This window comes from Leptosomus discolor, chromosome 21, assembly GCF_034619465.1.
Source record: "Leptosomus discolor isolate bLepDis1 chromosome 21, bLepDis1.hap2, whole genome shotgun sequence".
Classification (NCBI taxonomy): domain Eukaryota; kingdom Metazoa; phylum Chordata; class Aves; order Leptosomiformes; family Leptosomidae; genus Leptosomus; species Leptosomus discolor.
The window spans coordinates 7,504,636-7,520,449 of record NC_141411.1 but is presented as its reverse complement, the minus strand read 5'-3'; the positions used below and the strand labels follow the sequence as shown (position 1 = coordinate 7,520,449).

At 58.7% G+C, this 15,814-nt stretch overlaps 1 protein-coding gene across 2 annotated transcripts; it reads left to right on the top strand.

Annotated features, from left to right (window-relative positions):
* Positions 1 to 3,591: 3,591 nt before the first annotated feature.
* On the top strand, positions 3,592 to 6,867 carry ELF3 (E74 like ETS transcription factor 3). Of its 2 annotated transcripts, XM_086476588.1 has the most exons (9): positions 3,592 to 3,754; positions 4,411 to 4,632; positions 4,892 to 4,978; positions 5,072 to 5,191; positions 5,332 to 5,334; positions 5,366 to 5,455; positions 6,121 to 6,225; positions 6,406 to 6,601; positions 6,747 to 6,867. In XM_086476588.1, exons 1-9 carry the CDS (start codon positions 3,592 to 3,594, stop codon positions 6,865 to 6,867), a joined length of 1,107 nt encoding a protein of 368 aa, XP_086332714.1. The 2 variants fall into 2 exon arrangements, with proteins under 2 accessions (XP_086332714.1, XP_009956526.1); XM_009958224.2 differs by lacking the exon at positions 5,332 to 5,334 and having other exon boundaries at positions 6,109 to 6,225.
* The last annotated feature ends 8,947 nt before the right edge of the window (positions 6,868 to 15,814 follow it).

The window sequence follows — 15,814 nt, the reverse complement described above, 5'->3', positions numbered from 1 at the left end:
ACGGTGCTGCCAGGGCAAACAGGATCTGTGGGGCAATAAATGTGGGGGTATCATGGGCCAAATTACTCCTGGCAGGGCAGGTGACATCAGTAACATCCCCCTCCCACCTGGTGTCCCAGCCGCTCTCTGCACCACAGACACCTTTTCTTGCTGGCCCTCGTGTCACCAACTCACTCCAAACTCATGACCACCTCTTGTCTTTGCAGCAAGACACCAAGCCTGGGCTGGCAGCACCCAGTGCCGTGCTTCCCACATGCCTGAAAGTGCCCTGGGAGCTTGGACCAGCAGCAAGGGGAGAGCAGGGACACATCCCTGGGAGTCACTGGCTCTGGTAATGAGATTGTGGCAGCCTTCTGCCACCCATCCTCAGGCTCAAAGAGTTGCCCTGAGCTCATCAGTGCTGTGGCTCCTCCCCAGCAGTGGAGGGTACCATGGACGCCATCCAGCAGTTTGCTGGTGTCCTGTGGCTCTGGGGAGGGCATGCAGACATCCCAGGAGAGGCTTGTGCTCTCCCATGCTCCCAGCACAGTGTCTCAGCATCCTTAGGGAGTGATCTTCTCCCCACAGACTATTAGAGGGCCTGGGCTGTGGCACATTGGTCGGGCAGATGGGCAGGAAGGTCTGTTTCTCCAGGTCAGTAAAGCTGGAGGGTGCCTGCAGGGTGTTGGGGAGGATTGCTCAGGTTTGCTGGCCTCCTGGCTCTCAAGCACAAGGGGAAGGAAGGGGGCAGGCTGGGTCCCAGGAGAACCTGGAGGGCTCCCAGCATGTCAGGCACACGTAACGGGCTGGGGGGTGTCACCCACTGAGCGCACCTCTCCCATTGGTAGTGTAGCCGGGTGCATGGACTGAACATGGCACTTCCCCAGCATCTGCTGTGCGTCTGCAGAGAAGGGAGACCTGGGAAAGGGGATGCTCAATGTGGTTCATGACACAGAGCCCCATCAGGCACCCAATCAAATCCCCCGGGGTGAAGGAGAGCCATGGGTGGGCTGGGCAGGACATAGAGAGGAGACTCCTAAATGCTACGTGTCCTCCCCATCATCTCTTGGCTTGTGGCCCAGGGTACAGCGCAGAGCTGTCATGTCCCACTCTGCTCCGGAGATATCTGCATTTCAGCAGTGAGTGGAAAAAGCTTCCCCAGGGGCAGATTTCTAACCACAAGCCCTGGAAGCCCAGCCAGGTGACCACAGTGGAGCTCTGGGCTCAGCACCCACCTTGAACACGGGCTTAAGGCTCTGTGCCTGCCCAGCACCAGTGTTTTCCCAGGTGGGCTTGGCTTGCCCCTTGACAGCAGTGGCAGGGGCCGCTGCCGGGTGTCCCTGTGAGCTGTGGGGTGCTGTGCCCAGGACACAAAAGGGCCTGGCAGCACCCAGCACTTGTGACTGTGCCACGGAGGAATGAAGCTGGGGCAGGTGATCAGCTAGCGTGACCCAGTGCCTCCTGGCTGGCACGCTGGCCCTGCCTGCCCTGGGGCCACAGCATGGCATGGCATGCCAGGGTGACGTGGCAAGGGGGATGGGGCACACAGCCACCCTGCCCTTGCTGGCCCATGGTCCAAGGTAGAGCATCCATGTTAGCCATAGTCTGTCACCACCTTGTTACATGAGATGATTTGTCGCCAGGCACTAGTTTGATGTGACAGGGACCTAGAGGTGACTGTGTGATGCCAGGGTCTGCCCTGTTCACACAGTGCCCTGCGTTTGTGCCAGCCCATGTGTGGCATGGATGTGGCTGGCTTGGCAAAGTACCAGCACTGGGTAAATGGGTGCCAAGTTGTTGGCTTGGACTGGCCTGGGGCCCCTCTGCCAGCACAGGGCTAAAATCAGCAGGAACATATCCAGACAGGGTCCCAAGCACCCCTGCCCAAGAGCCAGAGGGGCAAGAGCCACCAGAAGGTAATTCCTCAAATGCATCCCACAGCCCTGCCTTGCCCCTTGCCCCTGTGCCAGGCGCTTGTGAAATGCCAGGGAATGGGCCATCACAGCTCTGCAGCCTGTCCCAGACGACCCCCCAGGCAAAAATCCACCCATGCCAACAGAGAGCAGCAACACTCGGGCACCTCCTTGTCCTCTGTTCCATCCCTGCCTGAGTCCCGTTCCCAGCATCTGCCCAGCTTGGCCAGCGGGTCCTTCCTCCCGCCCTTGGAGAAGCTGCGCCTGTGCCAGACCAGGGAGTGACTGAGCCTGCGCTCCAGCCGTGGCCAAGGCACCCATGCAAGCACCCGCTGGCTGCCGGGGCTGGCCTGCCCTCCTAAGCAAGGGGGATGCCACATACGGCCGGGTGGGTGCCCAGGGCAGCGTTCCCGGCCCCTTTGCCGAGGGCAGAGCCCTGGGGACGGATAAGCAGCCCCCGGGGCTCGCTCCGGCCCCGCTGGGTGTGTTTGCTTGGCAGCGGGAGGAGAGTGAACCTGCTGCTGCGAGCAAACAAACACAACCTGGGCAAACGGCGGGGAAGAAAACACCCCGCGGAGCCGGTGTGGGTGAAACTGTGGGCACCGGCCGGGCAAGGGCTCTGACAATGATTAAACTGGCCAACCCAGATTTCCCGGCAAGGCAGCGCTGGGCTGGGGCCCGGTGGTTCATATTATGCAAATCACCTGGATCTGGGAGCATGAACGTTTCGGGCTGGAATTCCCCTCGGGCCGCCAGATCGCGTTACGCCGCCCTCGCTATAAAAGCGGCGGCGGGGCAGGGCTGGCCCATCGGCCCCAGCCTCCCCGGGCCCAGGAGCGGCGGCTGCCGGCCGGGCAGGGCGCTCCGTCTCCCCTCGCCGCTCTCTGGATTAGCCGCTCCCCCTGGGACTGCCACCGCGGAAGGTACCCAAGCTTTTTCGTCCGGGGCCTGTTGACGGCCCCCGGCCCAGGACGGCCGCTTTGCTCCCCCCGCCCGCGCATCTTTGCGCTCCCCGGCGGATGCGCTTGGCCCTTTCTCGCCGCTCGCCTGTTCTGCCACCGAAGCTGCCAGCCCTTTGGGGGGGCCCCAGCGAGGTCTGGAGGGCCCCCCAGGTTTTGTCAAGCGAACGGCAAGATTTGGCTCTTCTGCGAGGGCCAGGCAGGGGCTTGGCCCCCTCCCGCCTGCAGAGTGACTGGGATGCGCTTCTTGCGACTGGTGGAGAGGACCGGAGCTGCCGGCCCCGGCGGGCAGAGGGGCAGCGGGGCTGCGCCGGGCCCGGCCCTGCTGCGGGGCTGGGGGAGCGCTCGACGGCTGAGACCCCCGCAGCGCCCGTCCCCACGGAGGGGCCCTTCCCTGCCAGCCACCTGCCCGCCGCCCCTCCGCGCCGGCCGCCACCGGCGGGGCCAGGCCGCTGGGGACGGGCCCTCCCGCACGCAGGGGCCACGCCGTGTCCCCGGGTGGCGCCAGCCCAGCCTCCCTCGCTCCCGGCCCCCGGGGCGGCGGTGAGTCAGGCCCCAGCCCCGGCCGGCGGGCGCTGGGCGGGTGTTTCTGCAGAAGTGACCCGAGAGGGGACGGAGGGTGGCGGGAGGGAGCGCCCGGCCCCACCCAGCCCGGCCCCGGGAGCGCTGCGGGATAAAGTGTCCCCCCGCGCTGCCTCCACGGGGCCAGGGCTCACTGTCGTCTCTTGGCACAGAGCGTGATGGCGGGATCTTGTGAGATCAGCAACATCTTCTCTAACTACATCAGCGCCATGTACCAGCCAGAGGAGGTGCAGCCGCCCCTGGACGTGCTGGGACACCTTGGGGACGACGGCACCCTGGGGCTGAGCCTCCCCACCAGCCAGCCCCCGGCCCAGGGCACAGGTAGGACTGGGGGAGCTGGTGGCTGCACAGGGGAGGCAGCACGCAAGGCAGCACGCAAGGCAGCAGCAAGGCAGTGCAGCTGGCTTGGAAGAGCGTTGTGAGGTCCTGGCCCCACCTGGGGCAGGTCAACAGCTTGCACCAGGCCTCAGTGTCCCCAGGGGTGTGTTGGGTACAGTGTTGCTGGAGTAGACCCTGGGTGGCACAAGGCTTGGCTGCTTGGAGCATATCAGATGTGTACGTGGAAAGAGGGACTCACTGGTCTCCTCCCTGAGCACATCCCAGGGGGCGGGCTGCCAGGGCTTATCAGGAGAGTGGTGTGGAAGTGCAGTCCTGGCACCGAGGGTCCCGCTCCACTGGTGGAACCATCACGGGGTGGCCCTGCGGGAGGCATGGGGAACACACCAGCAGGGTGGATCCCAGGTTGGATGGGACAAATGGCACCGAAACCAGCGTGGGAGGGGAGGCATCAGGTCGTTGCTGTACCCCAGGACAGGAGCAGGGCAGAGCGAGGCCAGTGACTTGGGAGCAGGCACTAAGCCTGGTAGTCCCATAACCCTCCAAGCCGAGGGCCCTGTGTGATCGCCATGGAACTGGACCTGGTGCCCAACTGCACCCAGCGCTGGCACACCCTGAGCCCCGCTCTCTGTCCCTTGCAGACAAGCCGGAGTGGTTCAGTGAGCTCCCGTACTTCTGGACCAAGGTGCAGGTGCTGGAGTGGATCAGCTATCACGTGGAGAAGAACAAGTATGATGCCAGCGCCATCGACTTCTCCTGCTGCAACATGGATGGGCACACGCTCTGCCACTGCACCAGAGACCAGATGCGCCTCATCTTTGGGCCCTTGGGGGACGAGCTCTACGACCGCCTGCACGAGATCAGTGAGTGTCCCAACGTCCCCTCCTTCCCCAGGCCTGGCAGCTTGAAGCATGAGGCTGAGAACTGCCCCCTCCACCAGCCCAGGACCTGCTGCTTCCCAGGCAGGAGGGCTGCCTGGTGAATGCTGCACTCGGGAGGCTGCACAGGGGGACATGGGGGCACAGACCAGAGCCTAGGCAGGGCTGGGCTCAGCTCCCAGTATACACTGTTCCCTTCCATACCAAATAGGCGTCGCTAACCCCAGTCCCCCCACCCCTGCAGCCTCCGATGAGCTGAACTGGATCATTGACTTGCTGGAAAAAGAGGATGTGACTTCCCAAGAGACCTCCCTGGACTCCAGCCACCTGGGTAAGAGAGGGGCCCTGGCCAAGCCTTTTCCCCATGGATGAAGTGCTGGTGCAGGCAGACCTGAGCCCTTCTTCCCATCTCTGCCCCTTCCAGAGCTGGGAAATCCCTGTGCCAAGGACTCCTTGGAGGACATGAAGCCCACACACCCTTTCCTATCCACAGACTTCACCTACTTGCCTGCTGCCGTGTCCCCAGGCAGCTCCGATATCTCAGGTCAGTATTTTGCCCTGCAAAAAGCTCCCTCTGCTTGTACTGATCTGGGAGATCAGTGGGGAACTGCCCCACTGCCAAGGGGCCTGGGGTGGGGGGAAGCGGGGAAGATCCCAGGGGGACACATCTCCAGACACCAGCAGCTGGTGGTCTGAGCCCTGTTCCTTTGCCTCTCAGGGCCTGTGATGTCCCACAGCCCCAACTCTCAGGACTCCGGTGGAAGTGACCTTGACCTCGACCCTGTGGAAGCAAAGCTGTTCCCTGATGGTGAGTTGTTTGCTTCCCACGGGGAGCTGGGAGACGAGGGCTGGCTCCTGGGGACTTCCAGCAGCTGCAGAGAACATCCCATCTGGCAGTGGTGTAGGGACAACACCTGAACATCCATCCCCACACTGGGAAGGAGGGAGGGGACTGGTTTTCTGTGCGCTATGGGTCTGTTTCTCCATGTTGAGCATGGTGATGGTGGAGGCTCTGGGGCAGAGCTGGGGTAGCGAGGGCAGCAGTGAGCTTGGTGGCAAGGGGTAGGTGGTGGCGGCTGCGTGAGGGCTGCAGCCAGAGATCCTGGGCACTGGAAGCTGTGTCCAGTATTGATCCCAGCTGGTGATGATACTGGGGACATTGGGAGTGCAAGGAAGCAGTAAGGTTTGGGGAACAAACAGCGTGCTGCCCTAAGCGTGGTGGCATGGATGAGGGTGGGACAAGGCTGGAGGGAATGGGGAGACCCTGCTTTCAGGGGATGGTTCCCTGGTACCTGGGCCTGAAAAGAGGGCGCAGCCCCTGATCTCTCCCCCTGCCCCAACCAGCTCTCTCCTGATTTCTCCTGCTCCTCCTGGGGAGGGCATCTCTGTGCCCAGGAAAGGGGGACCTGACACGCAGCAGGCTCTGCACAGCATGACATGTCCCCTTATCTGTGTGCACAGATGGCTTTGCAGGGAGCAAGAAAGGGGACAGCAAACATGGCAAGCGGAAACGGGGACGGCCCCGAAAACTCGGCAAGGAGAGCAGAGACTGCCTGGAGAGCCGGAAGAGCAAGCACTGTACGTGGACCCTCCAGCCTGGGAGCGGGGACTGCCTCCCCTGAGCTTGGCTCCGTGGGGGGAGATGGGAGGAAGGGCCATGTCTGCTGGCCATGCCCCTTGGCAGGGGGCTTTAGGGAGATCCAAAGTGCAGGGACCTGCAGGATCTTTCCTGCTACAAAGCTTGTTCTCCTCTTCCAGCCCCGAGAGGTACCCACCTGTGGGAGTTCATCCGGGACATCCTGATCCACCCTGAGCTGAATGAGGGGCTGATGAAGTGGGAGGACCGGCGCGAGGGCGTCTTCAAGTTCCTGCGCTCAGAGGCAGTGGCTCAGCTCTGGGGCCAAAAGAAGAAAAACAGCAGCATGACCTACGAAAAGCTGAGCCGAGCCATGCGGTGAGTGCCCTCCCCTGTCCCCAGAGGGGGACCTGCCCCACGGGGCTGGGTCAGACCCACCAGGGCTCAGCCTTGATCCACCACAGCAGCTCCCCAGCATGCAGGGCTGCATCCAGAGCCCTGATTCCACCTCCATCTCCTCCAGATACTACTACAAACGAGAGATCCTGGAGAGAGTTGATGGCCGACGACTGGTGTACAAGTTTGGGAAGAACTCCAGCGGCTGGAAGGAGGAGGAGGTGCTCAACAGGAACAAGGAGCTGTAGGAGTCCTGGTTGAGCCGGGGTCTGACAAGCCCCTTGGGGACAGCCCCGAGCTGGACTCCTTGGCAGGAAGCTTTGCCTGCAGCCATATCTGGAAGCTGCTGCCCTGTGCAGCGTGTGAAACTCCGACCCGAGCATGGGCACGCTCATGTGTGCTGGTGACTTCCAGCACTGAAGTGTTTAAAGCTAATATTTTGGCTCCAGTAGGTTGTTGTAAACCGTTATTTCCCTTGCTGGATTCGTACCTCTGACTCGAGTCACAGCGACTTTGGCTGTTTCAAAGCCTGGACAAATGCAAAGGGGAAGAGAAGTTCAAGTGGCAGCTGGCACTGCAGTGAGAACCCAGCAGGTCTCCTGCTGTCACCCACCCCCTGCCCAGGCAGAGGGGCAGCACCACCGTCTCACCGTGGTCAGACTTTGTCCCAGCTACGGGATCCTCCCCCATCACTGCTTGCACTGTGCTGAAGGCGCCCACCATCCTGTTTGCTCCGCGTGGGATGGGTGAGGCCTCTCAAGTGCAGCAGCTTCTCAGTGTGGCACCTGCTAAGAGAAGATGGGAACGTTGTGGAGCTTTACCTGGCGCCAGAGAGCCCTCAGCAGGGAGAGGACTGGGGACAGCAGGGCCTCTGCATTTCCACCCCAGCTGCCTGTATCTGGAAACAGGCCTTTTCCCCCAAAGTAGCTTCTAATTTATGTAAGAGAAAAAAAAAAAGCACAGAATGAATGTACAGATATATTTTTTCATGAGTAAGATGTTCCCATGTGCGAGTGTGCATTGTAGCGCACGCATGTGTCTTGTGGTAGGTGGTGATGCTCAGCTGGTCTGAAGTGATGTCACGGGGGCACAGACTGGCTCTGTGTCAGCCACAGGAGGGGGATGCCAGCCCAGCCAGGCACTCAGCAGGTGCATGGGGGTTCCTCCTTTTCAGATGGGAACATGAGAGGAATAAATTGTTGTTTTGTTGGGTTTTTTGTACCTCTGTCATTTTGCTTGTTTTTCTTAAAGACAGGGTGGAGGTCAGATTCGTGTTACATGGGATGTCCCATTGTGTGAACTCTGTCTGCCACCACCCCTCCTGCCTAGACTTGCCTGATCACCCTGGTTTCAGGGTCACCAGGGTTTCGGAGTCTTCCTTAGGATGAGGTGATCTGCTTGTCTCTGGGCTGGTGGGAGGGAGGTCTGGAGGCCTTGTCTCAAAGCCAGCCATGCAGGGGCATCTTACACCCGCTTTGCATCCTCAGCCCTTCTGAGGACACTCCAGAAATTCAGCCCTAGCATCTGCCTTTGCAGGAGGGCTTTCCAGAGCCGTCTGCTGTGGTCTCGGGGCAGGGGGGGGGGCGGGGTGTGTGTCTCTCTCAGCTCCCTCTGCATTAAAGTCCCCAGCCTGGCTGGGGGTCACAGGCTGTAGCAGGACTTCCAGCCCCTCTCTGGCCATTGCTCTCTTCTGAGGCATGAAGGGACACAAAGAAGCAGCACAGGCACTGCAATGTATTTAAGGCTTGCTCATCTTCCAGTCTGGCTCTTTGGGAGCCTCTCCTAGGACCTGGGTGCCTCTCAAGAACCACATATTCAGGAGGGGGGACTGCTAAGGCCAACACACCATCTGCCCCTTCTTGTTCAATGGCCACATCAGCCTTCCCCAGGTAGCCCAGCCATGAGGAGGCTGGGACAGTGCCCCAAGCCTGCTGGGAGGATCTCTCTGCCCCACAGGATATGTCTGTGGGGCAGCAAGAAGGAATTCATGGGGTTGTAGGCCAGCCAGGTTCTCAGATGTGTTCCTGCCACAAACTTGATGGTCCATGCATCGCTCCTGGCTGGTGTGCATTGCCTGCATTTCATGACGAGTCTTTCTGAATACTGCTGGGCACCAGAGGGTCTTGTTGCTACTCTAAAACCTCTTGCTAGTGCACAGGACCTTGCTGAATGTGAGCATGCAGGGGATAGCACAGCTCAGCTCCTGTTCACCCTCAAAGGGAAAGGCCCTGAGACTCCTCCTCTGAGCTTGGAGCTTGACCAGGTCTGGCAAAAGCAATGCCACATCCTTCTGAATGGTTTCAGCCAGTGCCTGTAGTGACTAAGGAGGGAAGCCAGCTGGCCAGTGAGGGGGTGAGGGGAGGTTTTCGGATGTCCTAAGGAGTAACGGTGCCTTGCAAAGCCTGAGATGACTTTTTGGCAGGACCACCCAGCCATTGTTCCCTGACTGCCCTTCATTACTGCTGGAGAGGTGGTACAGTTAAAAATCACCCATCCCACACTTGCAAGAGTGTGACCTGATGCAAAAGAGTGAGAAATAAGTCCTTCAAAGCAAGGTCTGGCATGGAACACCTGTGCTGTCTCCCCTCAGCTGTCCTGGCTGCAGCAGTAGGAACTGTCCCCAGTCTGCTTGAGAGTGAGGCTTCCCCGCTGCTGAGCCCCTGTGCTGCCGGGGGGAGCCTGGGCCCCTGCTTCACCAGGATGTGGATAACAGGAGATGGGTCCAAGGGCTGGGGGAACCACAGACCCTGCTGCAAGTCTCCCATTTCACTTTCAAACTCCTGATGGCTGTGGCCCTGGGCACCCTACTTCTCTGCTGGCAGCCCCCAGGCTGTGGGCTCAGTGGCAGCTGAAGGACCTCCTGGAGATGCTGCAGTGGCATGGAGGGCAGGGCCCACCTGCTCTGCCAGGGGCAGAAGGTGCCCATGGACCTGGTCTGATCTCTTTTGTGTGGGTTCAACTGCTGTTTACGTTAAGAATTGTCCTGCTGGTGCAGCTGGGATGCCTGGTCTACTGTGGCCGTACCATGCCCGCTCTTGCAATTCACCAGTGGGGTCTGCAGTCATCCAAAATCCCAGGGATGACAAAATCTGATGAAAGACTTTCATCCCTTGTCTTCTAGCGTGCTGGGCTGAAGTTGTACTGCTCCCAGATCCACATGCTGAGATGAGGCCATCAAGGTTGCCCTGTGGTGCAAGAAGAGGTCCCAGTCCCTGGGTGTGAACCAGGAGCCAGTCCGTGGTCTGGGTTGCAGCCAGACTTCCGTCACGTTCCTTGCGCAACCTTCCCCAGGGAACAGGTTTTCCCAGCTGGCGTCTGCTGGCTCCAGCAAGCGGAGGGTGCTCCAGGCCCATCCCTGACCTCCCAGAGCTGCTGCAAGGAGCAGGCTGGACAGGGTATGGGCGGAACAACGCCTACATGCTCAGGCGGCCCACGCAAGTGACATGGGCGCAAGGGGGCCGGGGTGGTGCTTGGTGGCAATCAGCACGTTTGGGGAGAGGACAGGCAAGCAGGGCAAGCCCAGCCCCAGGCCAGGTCTCCCAGGAGCCGTCTGTGCTCCTGGCTGCTGTCCCTCTGAGTTTGGGGTTGTGGGCGAGGTGTTTATTCTCCGTCAATAGATAACCCTGGCAGGTTGGCAGGGAGAGGGGAGCACTTTGTCACGCAGCCGGCTGCCCTGCCAAGCGCACTTTGTTTGCTCATGCAATTTCATTTCTTTCTCGCTGCGGTTTGTGTTACCTAACTGGCCAGGGACAATGTTTAACCAGCTCTAGCAGCAGCAGGGAACCTGTCTGCTTCGCCTCCTGTGCCCCCAGTGCTCCCACTGCCTGGCACCGCCACCCCACTGCCATCGCCAAGCAGGGGGGCACGCCAGGTGGGAGGCTTGGGGCAGAGGTGGGGGGGGCCGTAGCCCCCTCAGCTGTATAGACACCATGTGCCAGAGGAGAAAGAAGCATGGGTGCATGGGCACGGGCTGGGGGACCAGATCCTACAGCCTCCTGTGAAGTCTGCGTGGGTCTGTGGAGCGAAGAGCCAGGGAGGACAGGAGGAGGGCAAGCAAGGCCAGACACACACACGTGCACACCCCACCACACATGCATACACCAGCACACACTCACAATAACCCCTACAGTGACCTCCAGGCCTGCATTGAGCCAACCCAGTAGAGCCTCCCAGCACGTTGGCATGAAAAAGGGATGATTTATTTGTTTTCTTAATCTCCCTGGAGGTGCCTGGGTTTTATGGCTGTGGCAAACCACGGCAGAAAATGGAGAAAAAGAGGATTTTCCTCCAAAACAACCTCCCCTCACACATTTACACTGGGGTCTGCTGAGGGACCTTTCCCACCAGGTAGTCCCAGGTTGAACATGTTTCTGGCACACAGTTCCCATGGGAATATCTTGGTCGCCCTTCAGGTTTGAGCGTTAAAGTTGCTTTTCTCTCCACCAAGACCCTCCAAAGGGACACAGGGGCCATTGCTGAGCCCTGATCCAAATTAGGGAAGAAAAGAGCAGTTTGCCTTGGCCAGCCTGGGACTTGTGGACCCAAAGTAGGCTACTGTGGCTGAAATGGAGCAACTGGGAGCAGTGAAATGGGGTGAGGGGAGAGGTTTCGGCTGGGCCAGCAAGAAGGTGTCCAATATCCCACATGCCAGACCATGAACTGCCCCTGAGCACAACGACATGACCTGATTTTCCAGCTGAGCCAGGCTGTGGCCTTCCTTGCAGTGGATCAGGGCGGACAGGAATGTGGTGGGAATGGGGGCAGCCTGTGGGAGGCAGAGACCAACTCTCTGGGACCCCCTGCTCTCCTTCCCACACCCACTGTCTTTTCTTCAAGGTCCCTGCAGTCCCTACTGGCTTTCACCCTTTCTTACCCTCCTGCCTCTGGCTCAGCATGATCAGGGAGCAGGACTGAACCCCATACTGGGGGTGTGGGGTCCCGGCTGCCTTCCCATTGCCACGTGCAAGGGACAGCCCAGTAGCACAAGAACGGAGACTGGCCCCAACTCCACAGAGAGGGCAGGAGGAGACAGCCTAGGTCTGAAGCCAAGGTGGCACCTGAGCCATAAGGAATGTTGGCTCAAAATACCCAGTGTCTTCTTTCCTCAGGGGAAACATTTCTTTGCTGGGGCACTTCTTTGGTGTGTTTCTCTTGAGACTACCTGGTCCAGGTGGGAATCAGCCCTTCAGAATCTGGCACACGCCTGCTGAAAGAAAGAAACGTGTGTAAATTGTTTGGTCTGGTCCTCCTAAAAACATCCATGGGGGGAAAAGTCTTGGAAGCCTGTGGGAGATGTTTACTGCAGCTGGACTTCTGCAGCTGTGACAAGAAACCCTCTCGTGACTGGATTTCACCTGGCATGACCCTTGCTAGTCCCTGACTAGCCCTGGGCTTGCTTCATGCCACCCAGACTAATATCTCCCAGTTTTCAGGACTGTCTGTACCTGAAGGAGGTATGAAGGATTCGTCATGAACAGAAACAGGCTCCAAAGTATCTGGACTCTACCTTGTTAGAGAGCGAAAATGTCAAGCAGTTTGGGCTGCCCAACTGTTTTGAGTGCTTTTCCAGTGGTGGGCCAGATCAATGATCAGCTGGCATAAATATGCCTGGAGAAGCATTCTCCTGATGGGCCACTCCATCCGCATAGAACCATAGAATCGGTTAGGTTGGAAAAGACCTTTAAGGTCATCAAGTCAAGCCATTAACCCAGCACTGCCAAGTCTGTCACTAAAACACGTGCCTAAGCACCACATCTACACATCTTTTAAATACCTCCAGGGATGGTGACTCAACCATTTCCCTGGGCAGCCTGGTCCAATACTTGACAGCTCTTTCAGTGAAGAAATTTTTCCTAATCTCCAATCTAAACCTCCCCTGGCACAACTTGAGGACATTTCCTCTTGTCCTGTTACTTGTAACTTGGGAGAAGAGACTGATCCCCACCTCACCACAACCTCCTTTCAGGTAGCTGTAGAGAGTGATGAGGTCTCCCCTCAGCCTCTTCTTCTCCAGACTAAACAGCCCCAGTTCCCTCAGCTGCTTCTCACAGGACTTGTGCTCCAGACCCTTCACCAGCTTCGCTGCCCTTCCTGGGAGCAGCCGAGGTTAGTGCCCAGGGATGACAGGGCACGGCAGCCACCATTGCAAGAGGGGCTGTCCTCTGGGGACAGACACCCACTGAACTGGGGACTAGGTACACCTCGGGGACCAAGGGCACCGCAAGGGAGGGGATCTTCCTGCTGCTCGACGTGGGGAGTGAAGGGTGCGGGGCAGGTTGCACAGCCACGGGTTGCAGCCGTGGGAGGGGTCTCATGGATGGAGCTTTAGGGGCTGTGCTGGGGTGGGAAGGCAAATGCTGCTGAGGGACATGCTGTAAGGGATGGGGGTGTTATATACCTGCACTTCTGGAAGCTGAATTATTTGAGGGGCAGATTGTTGCTCAGGTGGGATATGGAGGGCAGTTATTGCCCAGAGGCTCCGTATCACACAGGAGCTGGGAAGGATGGTGCTGCCAGGGGTTTGTAGGCACCCACGGCAGGCTCAAACCCAGCCCAGTTTCAGGGCTGGGCTGGCATGCCTGAGGCTGGGCAGGCCCCCCAGGGCTGCGTCCTTCTTCCCGGGGTAACAGCAGTTACCCGGGCTCCCAGACAACGCTCCCGCTGCCTTGAAGCCCAACAGTTTCTTTGATAATTGCTTGCAGAAGTAGCTGCCCCGGGGGTGTCTGCCTCATCCGGGAGAGCTCCCTGCCGATGGTAACTCACTTGTTAAAACCGTGGGCTGTTTGGTTGTTAAAGAGAGCGGCTGTTCCTGCTGTAGGAGCGGGGAAGCCGCTGCAGTGTCTGCCTGGAACCAGAGCGAGCAGGCAGCCAGCGGGCATGGGCACCCCAGGGCACAGGGGTAACACCCTGGGGCACGCCACACGCTTCAGCCTGCCCGTGCCCATCTTCCCCTTTCCCTGTGGTCAGCCCTGCATTCAAGCTTCTGCATCCTACCCAGCCCTTGCCTCCAGCCAGAGCTCCTAGGATTCTGTACTAGGAGGTCCTCTGCTTGCCACTCTGGCATGCCAGCCCATCCAGGATAGGGCTGGAGGGTTCAGGCTCCCCAGAAATCTGGCTCCTGGTTGCCCCCACGGCGATTCAGCACCAGGCATTTTTCCCGCAGCCTGGGTGCAAAGCAGAAGCTGGCTGATCACCCATGAGGAGGGACTGCGCCAGCCCCATCCGTCCTGCGCTGTGCTTGCAGCTTCTCTGGGACCAGGGCTCTGCACGTGGCTTGGCCTTGCTGCACATGTGTGGCTGCCACTGGCCACATTGGCTGGTCCATGATTCTCGGGAACAGACTTGAGGTCCTGCTCCCAGCCCAAAGCTTTATTCCTACCCAGGTCTGACAAAGCTGTGTCTCTGCACCCTCCCCAGCTTGTGCTCCCTGTGCAGATGCTTCCCCTCCTGCAGAAAATGCCAGATCCCAGACTGCCCGGGTCAGGATAGATGTTCAGCCCTTGGTCTCTGGCACCCTCAAAAGGGTGGCAGTGGTGGGTCTTCTTGAGAGGGTGTCTCCCACCTTCCTCTCTTCTCCTTCCTTCACCACTGCCACAAAAAATCCCAGTCCTGTTTCATTGTGAAACAAAAAGAAATGTTCATCGCATTCTTGTTTCCTGGCCAACTCTACCCTTTGTTATCCACCAAACATGGCACGGAGCCTGGCATTGCACCAGTTTGCAAACGGAGTCACCGGGCAGAGAGCACTAGCTGGAAAGTCTAGGAATGAGAGAGCATGAACTGAAGGTCCCGACTGAGCTCACGGCATCAGCAGCAGGTTGCCAGATGCCGAAGAGGCTGCTCAGGGTTACTGCAGCCCAACTCCCATCACACATACATTTCCCTTCGATGGGCCAATGCCTCCTGAGCTCTCCTACGTTCTCACAAGTGATCACACACCTCTAGCTCTTCTTCCTGTGTCCTGCTGAGCAGACCATGTGGAAACAAACCCAGAAGCCCTCTGCCAAACCATCAGGATGTGTGGTCCTGAAAGCCCTGTGTCCTGGAAAAGCTTCCTTCAGGGTTCGTGGTGAAAGCATATGGGGATGGGGACAGCTGCAGACACTGCAGCTGTGGGATGTGGGGGACAGAGCTGTTAACTCATGGGCTGCAGCTCCCATCTGGTATTTTCTTTCCTTCAGCTTGTGCAGATTAATTTCACAGTGAGGCCTCCGGTAGCCCTGATCTCCTCTATTTGTTGCTCACCTTCCCGCCCAGCCATGGCCGCATGCTCACTTTTCAGTTTTCAGCTGAAAATCCAGGTAGTAAATTAAGGTGTTTGAGCCCACCAAACTATTTTGGGTACATTCTGTCCTCAGTTCAGCAAGGCACTGATCGTTGAACCACTCTTTGAAAGCCCCAATTTTGAAAGCCAATGTGTCCAGGACATTCCTCCTGGCCTGGCCTGCCTTGCTGCAGCATGGAGGTGTATGAGCAAGTCTGTCCTAGCTCCGTGCCTTCCCCTGCTGGAGCACTGCAGCACCCCAGGACAGAGCAAGTGAACACGTGCAGTCAGAGATGAAGGAAGAAGAGGGGAGTGAGGTGGTGGAGAGGAAAGGAAGATGAGAACCGCTGGTGTCTGAAATGCCTGAGAGAAGATGCAAGGGAGTGGTGGGAACTGGAAGACCAAAGCTGATCACCCCACTGCAGTGACACGTTCCTGAGTGCCTGAAGAAGCCAGACACGTGGGGAACCTTTTGCTGAGCATTTTGTTGTGTCCATCAGGCCTGGATGGAGAGTGCAATCTCTCTCTGAGTGCTCCAAGAAGAGTTCTGGGGCATTCTTGGCCTCCAGCACCAAGTATGGCATGAGGGCTGCTGATGGCTGAAGAGCACCTTGGGGGGGAAACACGGAAACCATTCCACAGTCAGTGTGTCACTCTGCAGTGGGCCGGGGAGGGCAGGACTGCCATGGCAATGGATGAGAGTGTCAAACTCCTCCTGTGTCTATTTCTGTCAGGGTTCAAGTGGTTGGTGAGCAGAGGTGGAAGGCGTGTATAATGAAATGTCCAGCCTCCTGTTCTGTATGTTATGGTATGGTATGGTACGGTATGGTATGGTACGGTATGGTATTTGCTGGATTTTCCTGCCTGCTGGCCCCTGAAGTGGATGGCTGGGCTAGTGGGTACATCCCCCAGCCCAATCTCTTCCAAAGCTC